The sequence below is a fragment of the Plecotus auritus genome, assembly GCF_963455305.1.
Source record: "Plecotus auritus genome assembly, chromosome: 5".
Lineage (NCBI taxonomy): Eukaryota > Metazoa > Chordata > Mammalia > Chiroptera > Vespertilionidae > Plecotus > Plecotus auritus.
The window spans coordinates 22,886,532-22,904,779 of NC_137776.1; the positions used below are offsets into that span (position 1 = coordinate 22,886,532).

The 18,248-nt window shown below is 55.1% G+C and overlaps 1 protein-coding gene across 6 annotated transcripts in view; it reads right to left on the reverse strand.

The window, feature by feature from the left end:
- TNS1 (tensin 1) overlaps positions 1–18,248 on the reverse strand; it is a 222,010-nt gene that overhangs the window by 185,903 nt on the left and 17,859 nt on the right. For 2 of the 6 annotated variants that reach the window (XM_080669587.1, XM_080669586.1), the window contains exons 2-3: positions 13,027–13,085; positions 11,809–11,922 (exon numbers count right to left, since the gene is read on the reverse strand). The exons of the other annotated variants lie outside the window; for them this stretch is intronic. In XM_080669587.1, coding sequence (XP_080525713.1) covers positions 11,809–11,904 — 96 coding nt within the window. In that variant the 5' untranslated portion in view covers positions 11,905–11,922; positions 13,027–13,085. The remainder of the gene's footprint in view (positions 1–11,808; positions 11,923–13,026; positions 13,086–18,248) is intronic. 6 annotated transcript variants of the gene reach the window in all.

Here is an 18,248-nt window from a genome sequence, read left to right on the forward strand (position 1 = left end):
TCTCTCTCCTCCTTGGCTCCTTCATAAACTACGTCCCAAAATTTCTGAGCCTTGAGTCCCTAGTCCCTTTTTGTGCCCAAAAATGAAATCATCCGCTGGAGGAGGAGGGCCCGGCGGGGGGGAGGGGGGGTGGCGGGCACAGTCTGAGCCTCATTAATGGGCTGGTGCTGGGGAGAGGCTGGGGCTGCTCCCTCACTGACTCGTCACTACGTCCTGCCATGAGGTTGAGGAGTTGCTCTGGGACACAAGGCACAAGGGAAGGCGGGGTGGAGCAAAGATTCAAATCCGGGCCTGTCGGAGGCAGGGTCCCAAGTCCCTAACCACGCATAACCACCATTTCCCACAGTCTGTCAACAGCAGCCTGTCGGGGGCCTTCTGGAGAAGACCTGGCAGTTACATCATCTGTCCAAAGGCCAGCTATTGGCCGGCTCAGCCGGCTTAGCCATCCTTAGTCATTCTCACTTCCTCCTCTTGCATTACCAAGTTCTCAGCTTCATCTTTGGATCTAGTTTAAAGTTCATCTCCAAGAGGTCTTTCCTGATACCTCTGCTCTCCCCCAGGCCAGGTTAGGTCCCTCTTGGTAACACCCATCTTATCTTAACCACCAGCCTCAGCCCAACATCTGCAGGCTTCTCGAAGGAAGTTGGCACTCCATGACCCTTGGTGAGGTGGATGGACTGGTCCAGGGGTGGGTGCTTAGATGGCTGAATGGCTGGATGGCTTCTTCATCACAGCCCTTCCCCAACACCATTCCCTATCCCTGGTTGCTCCCTAGCAGTCCCCTCCACCCAGCGCTCCAATGCCCCCAGTCCACATCCTTCCTCTTTTCAGGAACCCATCGGTCATGTGGCTTGGGCAGGAGTCCCTTTCACCACAGCTGGAACCTGGAACTAGTTGCCCCTGCCTATCACAGAATTGCAGTGAGGGTCAAATGAAATTGTACACAGTAAGGCAAAGAGAGGTTAAATAACTTCTCACACATACACACACACACACACACACACACACACACACACGCACACGCACACACCACTTCTAAGTGGCAGGGCCAGGATTTGGGCCTGGGCAGGCTCACTTCAGAATCTGAGCTCTGCCCACCGTGCACACTGCCTGCAGATGCCTGCCTTTCCCGGGCCTTCTCTTACGACCCCATCCGCACTGGTCCCACATGCCCTGCCCTGGAGTATTCCCTGGATGGACAGCTGTAGATGGGAGGCAGCAGACCAGCTGCTAGCTCTAACTCTAATTTACTGCATAGCCGTGCACCATATAATAAGAGCTATCATTTCTCAAGGTCTTACTGTGTGAGACACTTTTCTAAATGCATGTGTGCATTAGCTCACTTAAAACCCAGCATCCCTATAGGTAGATGGGGAAACCGAGGTACAGAGATGTCAACTACTTGCCTAAGCTCACACAGCTACCAACTGGCAAGGCCAGGATGAAACCCAGGCCTGGGCCAGCACACTATACTTCCTCCAGATGCTGCCAAAAACCAGTGCAGCTTTTCTCCCTGCCTTTGTGCCTCAAATGACATTTTGGAAAACTTTGCAACAAGAGGGTTCGTGTTAGACCCTAGTGAGTGACATGCAGCCCAGCCTGGCTCCCAACATTACGGTCAGGAGGCCCCGGGTGGACATGGCCCTCTCAGGCAAATGACACTCCAGAGAGAGTGAGTTCAGGGCCAGGGGTCAGACTGGAGTCGACATGGCAGGAACTACACCCCAGGAATCCGGGGGCTCACGAGGACCCTTCTGACAAAAGTGTGTGCTTACTCCTGGGCAGGACACCAACTCCAGCAGAGAGAACACTTCATTGTCTGCAGCTGCAAGTGGCCTCAGAGAATAACGTCCAAGCTTTTGTGAGGTCCAGGAAAGGCCAGTGTCCAGCCTGGGGCCACACGGCTTGCTCTGGGCTGGGCCAGGGCTGCACTTAGCCCAGTCCTGCTGCAGGGTTCTTTCAGCCCCGCCCTAATATGCCCCTTCCTGGTTCCTAAGAGCTGGGCGAGCCCCTCTGAAAGGAAGAGCCTGCAATCCTAACACCATCAGCGCACCAAAAACCTCGATTAATAGGCATGTAATTATTTTCTAAATAAGCCATACTTGAATATGTAATGGCAAATGGGAGCAATTGCTGAGAAAATCAAGTTATGCATAATATATCCCTATGTTCCTTGGCTAATAAAGTGCTTTTTATTCCTAGAGCTTGTTAAAACTATGCACTACAGATACATCACTTGGATGAAAGGGTTGCAGCTGTCCCCATCCAGGGACATGTGCACACATAGACACACAGGCATTCATACTGGGGCACAAGGCCTCTCTCTTCCAGGCCATGCCTCAATTTACCTCCTGGAGGCCACAGACCCACTCAGTTCTTGGCCCCAGAACAGTTAGGCAGAGTCTCTGGGAAGTCAGGAGCCTCAGAGGGGGGAGCCTGTCCTGCAACAGCCATCCCAGGGACACCCTCCCCTCACCTGAGATCTAGGATATGGGGGATCCCACAAGCCAAACAGCAGGTTTCGGAGTATGGCAGGGACCAGCATTTACTGAGCACTTACTATGTGCCTGGGCACCTGTCTTTTGACATACATTACCTCTCTCCCTACTCCAGCCATTTAAGAAGTAGATTATTCTCCCCACATTACAGAGCAGGAAACTGAGGCTCAAGAAAGCAAATGTTTTACCTAAGGCTGCCCATCTGGTAAATGATGGAGCTGGGATTTGAGCCTAGCCCTGTCTGGTGTCAAAGTCCACTCACTTCCCAATACCAGGTGCTTCTCAGGACAGAAACAGCCCCTGGGCAAAGTTTCCAGGACCTCCCCACCCCCTTTCCATAATTGGTGCCATCTATATACTGCTTGCCACAAATACACACTCCACTGAGGCCCCCTCCCCCCCACGAGGGAGGGAGGTGGCTGGTACACTGCCTTGGGCAACTGGAGGAGAGGACAAGAACCTTGACATGGCCAGAACTGTGCCCGGATCTGTCCAGTCCACACGTCCCCAAACTCTGGCTCACCCTGACAATGGGCATCCAGGCACAACCCCTCTGCCAGCCCATTACCCCCAGCCTCTTCCATTCCTGTAAGATAAGTGCCCACTAGGCTGCGCCACAGAGCTGGGGAGGGACAGAGGCTGGGATGGTACCAGGAGTGAGGTTAGAGAAGCCCAGTGGCAGCATCCACGCCTCCCTGGGTTCCCGGCACCTCTCCCAGCTCTTAGGGAGGGCCGTAGCATCAGTAGGGCACTCATGCCTACCTCTCAGCAACTTCCTCCCCTTGTCTTCATTCCGCCCATGGCAAAACTGAGGCTCACAAGGGTGGAGCAATTCTCCCATGACCCTTCAGCAGACGTGGCCCTTCCTCCATCCACAGTAGCACATCACCCCTGGAAGTCTAACGGCTACCCTCCACACTGCAGGGCTCCCTCACAGACCACCTCATGGAAGAGAGCCTGGAGGGCCTAGAGGGTGAACTTGGTCAAGGATTTCTTTTACAGATGTCAACACCAGCCCAGCAAACCACTGCTGCATCCTCTGTGCAGGACACTCCAGGCACTGTCAAGCTACTAGTCAGACCCCTCCCCACACGAGCCCCAACTCATCCAGACTCCCTCACTAGCCCCTCCCCCACCCTTCCCTTCTCTGCCCAAGTACATCTGGTTGCCCAAGTCCCTTCGCCCACACTGTCCTCAGCCTGAGCTCGCCTGGCCCACAGAGGGCCCTGCCGAGGACTGGTGGGAACAGGGAATGTGGCAGGAAAGGCCACATCTGGATTCTTGTCCTGAAACCCCCTCCCCCAAGCCAGCCATCACTCCCTCAGAAACCAACATTAACCTCGGCCAGGGATGACTTCCTCGCCCTCCTGACCCCTGTGCATGCCTTCGCCAAGACAGCCCCGGAGCCCCTCTAAGGGGTCTCTAGCCCCCGCCCCCACCCCTCCTGCAGCAGTAAACCCTCCCCAGCCCCACTCTGCCCCTAACTGGCCTCAAGACTTTTAACCCTCACCATGTGGCCCCAGACCCTGCCTGCCCACCGCTTGGCATCCTCACCCCAACACATGCCTTCCTGAACCTAGGAACAAGGAGAGAGAAAGAGGAGGTCATGGCTGCCTCCAGGGCGGGAGCCGGGGGGAGGTTAGGGGCTATAGAGGAAGGGATGGCAACAGGTAGAAGCTGAAATGGGGTCTAGAAGGGATAAAAGTTATAAATCAGGCAGAACTCTCCCCAGCATGGCTTTTTTCACTGTCGAAGTCAGTATCTCCCTATTCCCCAGGCTCCTACCAGTGCCCCTCCTCAAACTCAGGCTGAGCAACTAAGGGGGTAACAGGAGGGGCAGGAGAGGCTCCAAAAAGAAACACACTTTCTGGTGGCTTCCTGCTTCTTATAGCTCCTGTCTCAACTGGGGGTGAGAGCAGTGGGGTGGGGTGTATTGAGCTGTAGAACCAGAGCCTGGGCCTTGTTGATGGGGAAGACCACAGGCTGAGGGTCTGCTCAAGTATGTCTGTCCTTCTGTCCATAGGGGCAGAGAGGTCCCACCACCACCTACACCAACACTCCCCCCCAAAACAGGCTCTCAGACTAAGGATAAGGGGCTGGGGGTGCAACACCCCAGCTAAAGCAACCAGACCTACCCAGAGCATGCAGGACAGACAGATCCACGTCATCTTCGGGGGGCCCTGGACTCAGGCCACGACCGGGGCCTGCAAACGACACTCTTGAGCTCACAGACCCTCGAGCAGGCAGACGAAAGCTCTGAGTCCCAGGCTGCTGCTCCGCGTAGCCAGCATCTGTGGGCCTCTGGCCCTGCCTGCCTCCAGCTCCCCCTCCCTCCTCCACCCCCACTCCACCCCCTTGTCCCAGCCTCCTGTCTCCTCCCTCCGCTAGGCTCCACTGGTGGCGGTGGGAGGCAAAAGCCCTGTTATGCAGGGAGTGTGAAGGAGATAGGGCAAAGGGAAAACTACTAGAGACGCCCCCCTCTCCCCACCTGCACCCCCACCCCCAGACATACAAGTCCTGTGAGCCACCAAAGCTTCTCCTGCCTTCTGATCTGCTGCTGGCAGGGCTGGAGTCTGCTCTCCTCACTGCACAGCCCTCCACCCCAACCATTAATGAATGGACACAGACGTAGGACAGCACAGTCTGCACTCCCCAGGGTTCCTTGGCACTGTCCCATCTCAAAGGACACACGCAGGCCCTCCTGCCTTTGAAACACACACTCATTTGCACACACTCAGCCACAGGTCTTAACACAAGAGAAACCAAGCCTGAGACTGCAGGAGAATGGCCCAGCCCCCAGGCTGTGCATTTCATTCCAATTTTTTTTTCCTACTTCTTTTTTTCCTTCTTTCTTTTCTCCAAACATCTGTCCCAGCCCTTCCTGCCCTTCCTAAAGGGAGCCCCGCTCCAGGCTCCCGCGAGAGTCTGTTTTTCTTGACTGTACCCTGGGCCAACATTTGGTTTGCATTTCCCCACTTCCTCCTCCACCTCCCCTCTTCCCCCTCCCAGGGCCCAGTTTTCACCTCCCACCACTCCACTGCCTACTTCTCCCCATAGTGTCCCATGCGTTGCCCACCAGCCCTCCTCTCCCCTGTACCCTTTCCCTTAGCCCAGGGACAACGGTTGGGGTCTAGAGGGTGGGAAGAAAAGGGGTGCAGGATCCAAATGTATTCCCAGGGAGCTCTACAGAGAAAGCCAACAAAATCTGCCCCGGCCCTCACTGTCTCGATCCCCATATACACATCTCAAAAAACTTTCCTGCCGGCGTTCTGGCCTGGCTGGACCAAGAGAGGGTGGGTGGAGCTGGTGAATCACCAGTTCTGCTTTTTGGAGCTTTCCAGGGGAGAACAAGAAGGCTCAGCCCCACCCCCTTCTGTAGACAGACACACCAGGACACACGGTCCAATTCACATAAACACACAAAAGGCCAAAGACAGGGCCACACCCAGAGTGGGCACTCTGAGACCATTTTCTTGGATTGAGTAGGTTGGCAAGAAAGCCCTCTTGTTTGTGCTCCTATGCAGACACAGGAGGGTGCTGTACGTGCCCCAGGCCACATGTACTATAGTTACATATCCGCTGCCTCTCTCCCCCACTCACCCAGGAGCAGGCCCTGTCACTGTCTGTCAGCACCACACACAGTGCAGCCCCAGGGTTCCGTCTCTACGGCCCGCCTCTCCCCTGAGGTGGACCTGCCCAACCAGGGGCGCTGGCTCCCAGCCCACAGTCCAGCCAAGAATTCTACCTGGGATGAGAGGGAATCCCCGAGAATGAGAGGGAAGCATTCACACTTGGTCTGGGAAAAGGCTGTGATATGTGGTCATGCAGGTGGTGCCCTGCTCAAGGAACTGGCACTCTATTGCCTGGTGATGCCACGAAGTCGGGAGGCACTGAAGCAAGTCTCTCATCTTGTCCTTCCTGGCCTCAGTTAAGAGTCTTTGGTCTGATAAAGGAGATAGGGCGCAGGATCAGGGTCCCTTCTCACATCTCTCCAAGTCTTTCTGCAGAGGTATGGAGCTGCCAATGGTTCTGCCCTCCTTCCCTTGCCAGAATCGCAGGGCCCCTCAGGACCCCTTCCTAAGCCTGCTGGGGCTCAGCTGGCAGTTTAGCCAACACTGAAATGGACCAGTGTTCCCCATGTAGCTGGCCCCGCAGCCACCTCTGGGGATGTCCACACAGAGACACTCCCACAAACTCTCCCTCTCTGCTGGCTAGGGCAGGGAGGAGGGGCCTCTGGTGGCCTCTCTGAGAGCCCTGAGCCCACCCCTGAGCCACCATCCCCAGCCCTGCCAGCCTCCTCCCTGCAGTTGTCTTGGGAGTTCTGAGAAATCACCTTGCAGCTTCCCAGAAATGCTGCAAAATGAGAGCAAAGACCAAATCACAGTAACACCAACTTGTCTGGCCTCCCACACAGCCCAAGGGGGCCCTGCGGCCCCCAGGCCAGCTCCCTCCCCAGTCCTCTCAACTGGAAGTGAAAATGGGAGTGCAGGACCCTGGGCTAGGGGTCCTCTTGAAGAAATCCTGACCCCAGAATGCTTCCACCCCTTTTTTCCAAGACTATGGGGGTCTCTCCTGTATCTTAACCAATCATTTGGAAGTCACTCCTGCTACCTAACAACCATCTTCCCTGCTGAATGTTCAACTCTGCCACCTGAGGTGTCTCTAACTATATATAATGGCCCTGTTTCAAGCTTGTTATCTATTATTTATCCTTCACAGTCTGGGTCCCCTCCCCCACCCACACACAGAGAAAGTGTCTTGGGCAAGGACATGTCCCGTGTTTTGCATCCCCAGAGCCTGCCATACAGCAGGTTGACATAGTTGAAAAAGGAATGAATCAATCTATCAATCAGTGGGTCCTAAGGAAGTTTTCTGCTCTTACGATCTACTATCCCCTCCCCAAACCTTTCTTCTCTTCCCCTCTGGCCCCCTTCAAAGGCCCTTGGGCATACTTAGCGTGCACACCTTTGCACATGCTTGTAACACCCACTCATCTTCAGCACCATCTCCCCCCACCACCCCTACCCTGAGCTCTCTCAAGCTGCAAACTCTCCAGAGGCCAGAGTATCACTCATCCTGGGGTACACACCCCTGCCTGGACCAGGGTTTCACATGCAGCAGACATCAGACACCTGCTGGTGGGCTGGCTGGGTTTTCTGGGCTGAAATCCCAAACGCCTCAGAACCCACCATTACCCTGTGCAACACCACCCACTGCCCTGGCCATTTCTGCAGCAGGTTTGTGTATAATTCCACTCTCCCCTCTGCACACAGAGCCCTCACCGCTCACCACCCACTGCCCTCCAGCCCCTGGGTCAGCAGCCAGCTGAAGAAACAGTCAGGACTGCAGGCTCTGGGGCTGGCCCTGGGCCCAGAGGCTGGCTGCGCTGAGGCAGCAGGAAGGGTTACTGAGGGCAGGAATGAAGGTGATGGCCTTGTAAGCCTTAGCCTGGCACTCCTCCCGTCTGCCCTCAGTTTCCTCACCTACAAAATGACCAGCTGCTGGTCACTACAGTCCCTTCCAGCTCCACTGTCTGTGATGCCACAACTATCCAAGGCCATGGCCCAGCTCCCTCCTATTCATTCTGCCTATCATTTGACACTTGTCCATCAAAAAGTTCTTCCTGTTGTCTAGCCATCTCTTATTGTGGCATCGAGCCTTTCCTCTGTCACTACTGGTCACAGAATCTGAGTGTCACAGAACATCAGAGATAGAAAGTCTTCAGGCTCAGACAGTGGTCACAGTCAGGGTAACGAGTAAAGTTCAGAGCCTTCCAGGGCCCGAAAGAAGTTAAATGAGAGGAGCAGGCAAGGGGTCTTTAGGGACCTGGAGAGTTCAGGCCCCGCTAAAGGGGATGCGCACTCCTCAGGGAGAGCCACTGTGCCATCAGCTACAGAAGCCCACACCGTCAGATCTTTTGATCTATCAAGAGAAGCCTCAAATCTATATCATTATATAAAATCTTTTCTATAAAATATGAGAAAAAATGCATATATTTAAATGTTGGTGTTTTCTTTTTTTAAACCATTCTGCCTGCCAAATTAAACACCTTCTACCGGGGGTGGGGGGTGCCTTTGGGGCATCACTCACCTAGTCCAGCCCCCTTGTCTCACAGTGACAGCACTGCAGTGGAGAGAGGGGTGGGCAGGAAGTCCCAGGAAGCGTCCAGCTGCCCAGGCCAGGTGTAGCTTGGGGCAGAGGATGAGGGTAGGAGGGAACACACAGAGGTCCAACAAGGACAGGGCTGCCGCATGGGTCAGGATGACTCTAGATGTTTTTCCTAAGCACCTGCTGTCCAGTCACTGGCATGCCCTCAGTTTTCTCCTGCCAACCCTGCAGCCCACTGCCTTCCACACTGGGCTGCACACACCAAAGCCTTCCTCCCAGCCAGCCCCAGGGGCCTCCCATCAAATAAGGGGGTGCAGAGCTGGTGCTGGGGTTCCTCTCCAACGTCCAACTGCAGATACCGAAAGCACAGGACACAGGAATCTGACACCAAAGCACTCGGCAACTGTATCTATACGCTTTTGCCCCCTCAGACTCTGCCACTCTACCCACTGCCCCGGGGGGAGAAAAAAGAAAACTAGCCAGGCATTTAATGTGGTACTGCATGTAAGCCTCCTACCGGTTCCCAATTCACAAATGCAGCAACTGAGGCGCAGAGAGGTACAGGAACTTGCTCAGAGTCACACAGCTAATAGGTGTGAGAATGGAGTCCAGGGCATCTGGCTCCACATTTTGCAGGGACCAAGAATTCCCTGTTGCTCCTCAGCAATACAGTCACCCAGGGCTTAGGAGTTATGGTCCCATATTGTGGTGCTGCATTAGCCAGCTCCCCATTCTGCATCCAAGGGCTGGTGCTGCAGCCTCAGAAAGAAATCAGCTACTCAGGCCCAGCTCTGGCTTGGGTCAGGGGGTGATGCCAGAGGGTGGGGGGGACCAGAGGGACACAAAGGACAGTGCTGCCACATGGGTCAAGATGAAACCAACCGGCTCTCCAGTGACTCTAGAAAAGCCAACAGAAAAACCATAGTCCTGGCAAGACCTGGGGCCCAGGATTGAGTGAGGACAGGGTCTGGCACCTGCTGCCCACAGGTAAGCCAGGTTACATCACCTGCTCCCCATACACACTCAGCCTCCGAGCTCTGGATCCTCAGAGCCCAGCAGAGCCTCATGTACCACTGCACAGGACGCTCACTGCACAGGAGTACAGCCAGGATGTGAGTGGAGACTGAAGTCCTGTCCATGCTCCTCTCATCAAGCCTGGCATGAGAAGCATCAGACCAAAGCAAGGGCACTTGCCCGAAAGCCCACCAAAGCACCCTAGGGGTAGAGGAGGTCCTGCCCCTGGCCCCCATGCCCATTACTGTTCCTCAGTCTGGATGTTCCCTGGCAGGTAAGGCGAGGTTCCAACCAGGCCCTGTCTGAGCCTCAGCTCCCCCAGTTGACACAGGAAGGAGTATCATTCACATCCCGTTCCCCTGCCTCCCCCCACCAGCATCCTGGGTCGGGGGAGTGTCTGGGCTTAATTCCAACAATTTTTAATAAAATCCTTCCCAGAGTCCGATTCAGTGATCTTGATCTCTTCCCCAGCTCTAATTTCCTGCCTGACTTGGGACCTCAAAGGCAGGCAGAAGGCCATTGCAGCTTCTCATCCAGGCCCTCACCACCAGCCTGCAGCTCAAATCCTGGCCCAGAAGGTTAGGTCATCCTAAACCTCTGCAAATGAGGGGGGGATAGATTGCTAAGTGGCCTGGGGTACCACTGACCTGATCCTGTGTGGCCATTTCCCGCTGCCTTTTCTCAAATCTGAAAACCCGGACAGCATAGCATCTGAATTCAGAGCCCACTGGAATGTGGATGGGGCTCCATCCCTGCAGCCCACAGCTGCAGCGCCTGCCTCCCAGCCAATCCTGGGGGACGATGCATTGTGCTAAAGATTTCAAAGCACTCTGTGGGTGCCTGGGGCGGAAGCCTGCTGGCACCTCTCCCCACTGCGGAGTGGCTAAGAGGGAAACTGAGACCCAGGGGCAGCCCCTGGGAGGAGGAGCTGGACATACAAACTTCTCATGGAGTGGAAGGATGCTTCCCATCCATATGATGGGGAAAATGGATACTGGGAGAAATCCTTTCCTCCCCCTTACCCCAGATCTGGCCTGCCTGAGGTCTACAGGAGGTGATCCGCATTGAAAAGACATCATAATAATAAAGATATCCTTGATTCTTATTGAACACCTACTATGGAGTAGGCACTTTGGCAAATGCTTTAAATACATTTAATCCTCACAACAACCCATTCTATACCAGAGAAAACTAAGGTACAGGCAGACTCAGTAGCTTGTCAAGGTCCACAGGTAGTAAATGGTAGAGCGGGGCAGACTCGCTCTAAGCTGGCACTCTTAACCAGAGAGGTGCCTTCAGCCCCCTCTCTCATGACAAGGCCCCTCTGGTTCCCTAAAGGAGAGGACAGGGGATCAGAAAGCCAGGACCCCAGTCCCTCATGAAGGCCTCCTGGAGCTCAAGGTCATGCTCTTGGGGTTCTTTCTGCCCCTCAGGGGAGAATTGAGGTTACATGCAGTTTTTCCAGTTTCTTACTCTTTGAGTCAGCTATGCCCCCACCTCTGCCTCACTCCCTCCCCCTGCCCACACACACACACATGCATGCTCCCAGAAGGCACTGTCTATGATCTTCTCTGCGAGGATCCCAGAGAGAAAGGTGGCCAACCAGGGCACCCCACCCCACAGCACTACAGGTCCCACCAGACCCCTCCTCACCCACTACCTCAGCTACTGCCCCACCCTGGTGCCCCAGCCCCCATCTCCTTCCCGTCCAGTTCCCGGGTTCCTCTATCCCCCTGAATAGATGGGAATCCCCCCTGACACCCACAGCTTTTCAGCCCCATTTCCATCTCACTCTGTTAGTGCCCAGCTTTCATGCTGGGTTCTCAGTGGGGACCCAGAAACTCGCCCTCCCTTTCATAGAAATGGGAAGGATGCTTAAGGCCCCCAGGCCCTCAGGCCCCAAGTCTCCACCACCCTCCCACAGACGCTGGTGCTATCCTTCAGACTTCAAACCCGGGATAGGGAAGGCTGTGCGCTGGGGAAAGGCGGCCACTCCCCCTTGTGGATCGGTGCGGCGTGGTAGGAGCTCTCAGGAGTCCCCAAACTCTGTTGACAGGCAGGCTAACAACGGTCAAGATGGGGTTTCCGCTGGGGTGGGATATGGTCAATGGAAGCCCAGGAGGCTGAGGGAGGAGAATGCCCGTTGGGGTGGGTGGGGCAGGTGCTAGGTGAGGCAGATAGAGCTTACCTGGCTGCGGAGGCAGAAGCGCAGGGGCAGGAGGCAGGAGAAGAGATACTTGCCCCATCCAATCACGCAGGAGAAGCACCAGCTCAATCGAGTCATGTTGACGAGGGTGGGTGCCTGGGGCACGAGGGTCAGGGGAAGAGGACTGGCTGCTGCGGGAGCGGATGTGGGGGTGGGAGGGGGGTGGGCGAGGAGGTAGACAAGAGCCCTGCCCCGGGGCGTCCTGGATCCTCTGCCCAGCAGGAGCAGCCCCAGTGTCTGGATCGCTCTACCCAGAGGAGGAGGAGGAGGAGCATGTTGGGAGCCCAGCAGTGCGACCCCGATGTGCCTCCATCTCCCCGGAAACCCCTGCGGGAGGCGCTTCCACCCTCCGGGACTTCCTCCACTGCTCCCTCTCTCCTCCCCTCCGCGTGAGCGTGATGGCCTCCGGCCTGCCTGCTTCCCGGGCGGGCTGCGGGGCGGGCACAGGCACCCCTGGAACTTCGGAGGCACAGGGAGCGGCGCCGAAGCTGGTCGGGACAAGGCGGGGGCGGCGCCAGGCGTCCACCTGCGGGGAAGGCGCAGCGACGGCAGCATTGTGCTCCCGCTGCAGTGAGCGTGCGCGTGTGTGCGTGAGTGGATTCCCTCCAGACCTCACTCCAATTCCCATATTGCTCCCCAGAGCATAATGTGATTAACTTAAGTGGAAGCCACTGGCTTCCACCACTGAAGCCAAAATATCCATGGACCCAGGGGTGCACATGGGGACACTGAACACAACCTGGGCCAGCTGTCCCAACTCACTGGCATCCTCTGACCCTGCCCACACCCCACTCCTTTGCCTGAATTTCTCTCCAGCCGACTCCAGGAGAGAGGGAGCTCCACAGGTTGGAAGGGACCCTGCCTCAGAGGCTGAACCAGCTCGGATGAATGAGAGCTGGACAGGTCACCTCCAGCTGGAGTCTCCTGCTCAGGGTCATGGGTTTCACTGCCCTGTTCACTTTCTGTGCTGCCTGTGCCCACCATCCTTCCCCACCTCTGCTGTGCTCAGATGATGTGAACAGAGGATGGGCCTCTCGGGGAATACTGTTTGGGGTGACCATTTTGTCATCCTGGAACTAAGAAGAGGGAAGAAGACAGAGGTGGGAGAGAGGTGCTGGACTCTGACAAGAGGGAGAAAGAAATAGAGAGACACAGAGAGACAAAGACAGAGAGAGACAGGCAGGAGACCCACAGACATACCACGGAGAGGTGCAGAGGCAGCCATGAGCTTTGTCCCTGGTTCTGTTGCTGCAGAGAAACTGGGAGGGCAGCCAGCCAGCCAAGCCAGAGAGGAAAGGAGGGGTGGGGGAGCTGCCAGGGCCTCTTCTGCAGCAACAGGCCACTGGAGCACCAGCAGGGTCCCCTCCCCCGCACTCCCACCCACTATGGTCTGCTCTCCTGGGCCTGGACTTCCCTGGACCATCTCAGGGCCATTTTTCCTGGAAATGCTGTCTCCCTGGCCCCTTCCTCAGGGAGGATGGAGACACAAAGACAGCCTTGTGGGGCTGTAACCAGGGGCTCCTTCCTGAGGAGCTGAGGTTTCTCTGCTAGCTGACCCTGACCCAAGCCCCCTTTACCCTAGCCCACTCAGCTCCCCACCCCAAGACAGGGCAGTAGGCACAGCGCTTTGGAAGATATTGGGCAAAAACACAGTTAGGGAAAAGGAAGAAGTCCCTGCTAGTGTATAGCTGGAGAGAGGAGAAAGGCAGACAGGTTCCTCAGTCCCTATCAGTCCCTCAATAAGGGGGACCCCCCCCCCTCTCTCTCTCTCTCACACACACACACACACACACACACACACACACACACACACTTGAAGGCTCTGTATGAAAACTGGTGAGGGGAGGGAGGATGCATCAGGTAAGTGGAGTAGAGACTAGAATCTAGTTCTAGACCCTTGTTACTTAAATTAGTGGATCATTAAAGTGAGCCCATCCCTAGCAGGCCCTGCCTTGTTCATGCCCATGATCTCCAGCAAAGTGCCTGGTGCTACTGAAGTCTGTTCCAGGCCTGAAGTGGTGGCCTTCTTCCAGTGTTGTGTGTTTTTGTTGTTGTTGTTTGTTTGTTTGTTTGTTTGTTTTTTGGGGGGTGGGGGTGAGGGCTGCCATCTCCACAGTCTCGACACCCAGGCACCAGAGGAAGTGGATTATGATGTGAGATGGAGAAAATGGGATTTAATCCATAGCAAGTGGAATGAAGTTTAATGGAAAGGAATAACGTGTTGGGTTTTTTTTTTAAATAGAAGAAGTTCTTCAGATAGATCAATGGAAGTGTGGCCCATCCTAGACTAGAGAGCAGGACAAGATGATGTTCTTAAGAGAATTATTAAAGTCTTCGCAGCACTTAGAGCATAAAGGCCCTCATCAAACATAAAAGGAAGAAAAAGAGGGGGGTGGGAAGAAAGAGAAGGAAAAGATGGCTAAATCCAGCCCTTCCAAAAAGCAGATCCTGTCAAAAGGGCTCAGAAGGGCAGAGAGTCCTTCATTTCCATCCACTGCCCAGCAGGAGGTGTCCTTAACCAGTGACTCTCCAGAGAGGAAGCGAAGAGTCAGCAGCTGATGGGGACGTGAAGTCAGGCCTGTCACTGCCTGGATCTTCTGCCCAGATTCCCCTCCCAGCCTCTGGCCCACCACGCCCCACATAGCTTCCTGCCAGGTGTCTCAACTCCTAAAGGTCAATGTAATCCTCTCCTCCATGTGCACAACCTTAACAGGACACAGAAGTACATCCTTGGGAATTTGGTGCCTCAAGGAAAATCACAAGACCTCTGTTCTTTTTTATCACTAGAGGATTCCCAGAACCTCCTGGAACGTTTTAACAAGGACCCCTTTGCTTCCTCTTTTACCTAAACTTGTATGTTTTGTAGGGGTGGGGAGAAGTCCAATCCCAAAAGGTTGCCTCTCAATCCCTTTCTCCCTCAGAGGACTCAAGGCACCAGAAACTGCATCTGGCACCTGATAGGAAGCTCGAGAACTCTCCCCTCCCTCCCGTCTCTCCTTCTAGGTCCCCTGAGCACCAGGGACAGAGATACAAGGCTCCATAGAACAGACTAGATTCAGATGCTCAGACACAGGGGACCATATATTAGACGTCAAAATGTGGAGTAAGTGAGGGATCAGGATGAACCTGGATAGGGCCTGCTCCATCAAATGGGCCTCATGTCAGATGCAAACTGCTCTTCAGCCCCCATGTGGGTGCCTGATAATAGCCCCCAGCTCCTCACCTCTCCCTCCAAGTGGAGCTTTTACAAAGGTGGCCACCATCTTTAGAGGGGTAAAGGATTCTCTGGGAACTCCCTGCCCTGCCCAGGCTCCCTCAGACCCCAGGACTGTATCCCAGCTCTGCTACACCCCCCCCCCCCGGGACCCCAGCTCTTTCTTCCTTTGCCTTTTCTCCTTGGCTAGAGTCCAGGCTGGAGGCAGGCTGTGCTGTGGGCCTGGCCAGGGCTTGAAGGAGGAATAATTTCTTCTCCATACCCAGTCTTGTTCACATAGCCTGGAGACCCAGATGCTGAGTGCAAGCCAGGGAGGAGATTCTAGAGCCAGTTAGTATGGAGGCCATGCTGGCAAAGAGGGGACTGCTCTGGGCCTTTCTCCCCAAGATTTCCCTGGGTCAGAACCCGGAGAGCACTCTTTTCCCTGGAGAAACTGGAGAAGAAGAGGAAACTTCCCAGAGGCAGTCAGCGAAGGTGTCAGGGAAAACAGAGAGCAGGTCAGAGCCACAAGCCCCCTGGGGACAGGCCACAGGAGGAGGGCCCACCTGGCTCAGGGCAGGCACAGAGCTTCCTCTGTCCTGGCCCCCAGGGCCACTGTGCCCCCGGCTGGTTTTGTCTGAGGGGGGACAAAGGCAGCTCCTGTTAGGGGAGAATGGCTTGGGCATCTGATCGGAGGCTCCGTCTCGTTTTCACACCCAGAAAGAGATGTACAGAGGCCGCTCCCCGGGGACTCCAAGCCTTTCTTCCCCATCAGATGGGGCCAGCTCCGGAGGCCTGCGTGCTCTCCAGGCACTTTCTCACAACTCGAGTTAAGAGTTTCACCACCTCTAGCCACAGTGATTCCACCTGTGGCCTCCAGAGGGCTCTCACTTGGGTCTCACCTCCCAGGCTGGGTTCCCCAGAACCCCAGCACATCCATGAGGGAAGAGATTCATCAGTTCACTCAGGGTTAAACTGCCCAACCATATACAAAGTCCAGAACTCACATGTCATACTGTCCCCTAGTTTTCTCTCCTTGCAACAAAATAGGGTCCCTGCAGAGGTGGGCTCCCATCTCAGATATGTGCCAATGTCCTCTTAGTTCCCACATCCTCTGACTACCCCACCAAAGTCCTTACTTGTCTTCCGGTCCCAGACTGTGTAACAACAGCAGGTGCATTTCTTCATGGCACTTCACAATCTCTTCCTGATAGATTCGCTCACCTCCTCTCCTACCAGAATGCCAGTTACCAGAGGACCTTGTCATTTGTTCACAGTTGCATGAGTTACTTGGTAGATTGGCTGGTTGAGTGCATGAATAAATGAATGCATGAATGGAGGGAGGGAGGCCAACCCTACTTCCAAATCCTTTGGATCCCTCTACAGCCCTGGATTAGAGGCCAGTAGGGAATGTCATTTTCAAGGTCCTTGAAATTTTTATACATCCCTACTCGACCCACCCCTGACGAGGGACCCCATCTCCATGTTCTGTAATAGCTCCTCAATATCCAGTACTGATCCTAATTAAACTTGAAAGAGACCCAGCACCTTCCCCTGCTCCCCAACCACAACACACACATGATTGACACATGAGGATGCTGAGGCAAAGTGACTGGCTAGAAAGGGGTCACATAGCTAGAAAGTAGCAGTGCCAGAACTGGATCAAAGTCCCCATTCCTGGTTCATTGCTTTCCTGCTCCACAACCTTATAGAGGGAGGAGGAGAGGAGGAAGAGAAGAAGAGGAGGGGAGAGGAAGGACAAGGAATGTGTCTCCCAAAGAGGTGATTCCGTAAGTTCTCTTTCTCCCCTTCACCATCACTAACCCAGGTCTCTGACCCCTGACAGGCAGGAAGTTCCTCCTGATACCGAACCTCTAGCCCCCCTCTCAAATTCCAGACTATTTCTTCTTAGCCTGCCTTACCTGGGAAGGAGAACTTGGTCACTCTTTTCTGTACAATAAATGCCTTCAGACACTGGCAGCTCATTATCCAAACCCTCATCCCCACCCCCACCCCTCTCTAATCTGCAAGCTGAAAATCCTGGGTCCTCTGGGCCCCTTTCCAAATGACTTCCATCACCACCCAGCAGCTGATGGATAAACGGTGGGTGGGGGAGGGGTGGGGAAAGACCTGGAATGATGGTGGTTATTGATCCATTGGAGAGCCCTAGCCTGGACTCCCTCCCAGGGCAGGCAGAGCATCTGGGGGTGGAGAAATAAGAACAAGGCTCCTGATGTCATCCTGGTCATCCCCTGCCTCTGGGGTGTTCATTGCAGGGCCCAGCATGGAGACTGCAGACCTAGGAGCTGGGCCGCTGGGTCTGAGCCCAGGCTCCTGCAATGAGATTAAAGCAGGGACTGTCTAATTGATTCTGATGGAGCTGGGAGAGGGAGTGAGATGAATGGAGAGTGCGGGAGGAGAGGGAGAAAGGAGGGGGCAGGGCAGGGAACAAGGGACAGAGGAGGGCCAAGTCTGGGAAGCCCAATTGCATCAGAACTAGCTAATGCAATCACAATCCCCTGCCCCTACCCATTTCCACACAGCCCCTCCCCTCCCTGGGAAACCAGCCCACTGATGCTGAGGCAAAGTGACTGGCTAGAAACTGCAGTCTCCATGCTGGGCCCTGCAATGAACACCCCAGAGGCAGGGGATGACCAGAGACTCCCTCTGGAGCCCAATGGCAGCCCTGTGGTTAGGAGCCAGATCTGCACTCAGCCTCTCGGGGGAACTTCATTCCCAACCAGGTGGCCAGGGCTGGTCCAGGGGCCAAGCCTAGAACAAGCTCCTGGGAGACCTCAGATCCTCTGGGAAGTGAATCTCTCACCACTCCCAGAAGCCAGGAGAGCTGGCACCTCAGTGTGCCCTGGTCAGACCCTATGTCAGACGTGGATAATATGTGGCTTCTTGTTCTCCCTCATCAAAGGGTCTTCCTCTGAACTGGATAGGGAGGGCAGGGAAGGCGGCTGGGTGGGGGCAGCTCTGAAGAAGAGCTGTATTAACCCCCCCACCCCCCTACCCCCGCAAGTCCTAGGAACTAAGGCACAGAAAGGCAAAGGTAGTGACAGGGACTGGCAGACAGCTAGAGACATCAGAGGACAGAGGCGAGTGGAGGCAGATACACACAAATAAGCAGACGTGCACCTACCCCCCATTCTCTACCAGACAACTTCCCCCATCACACTCACTGGCACCCCTCACCTCTCTCCAGCCAAGTCATCCTAGGAAAATG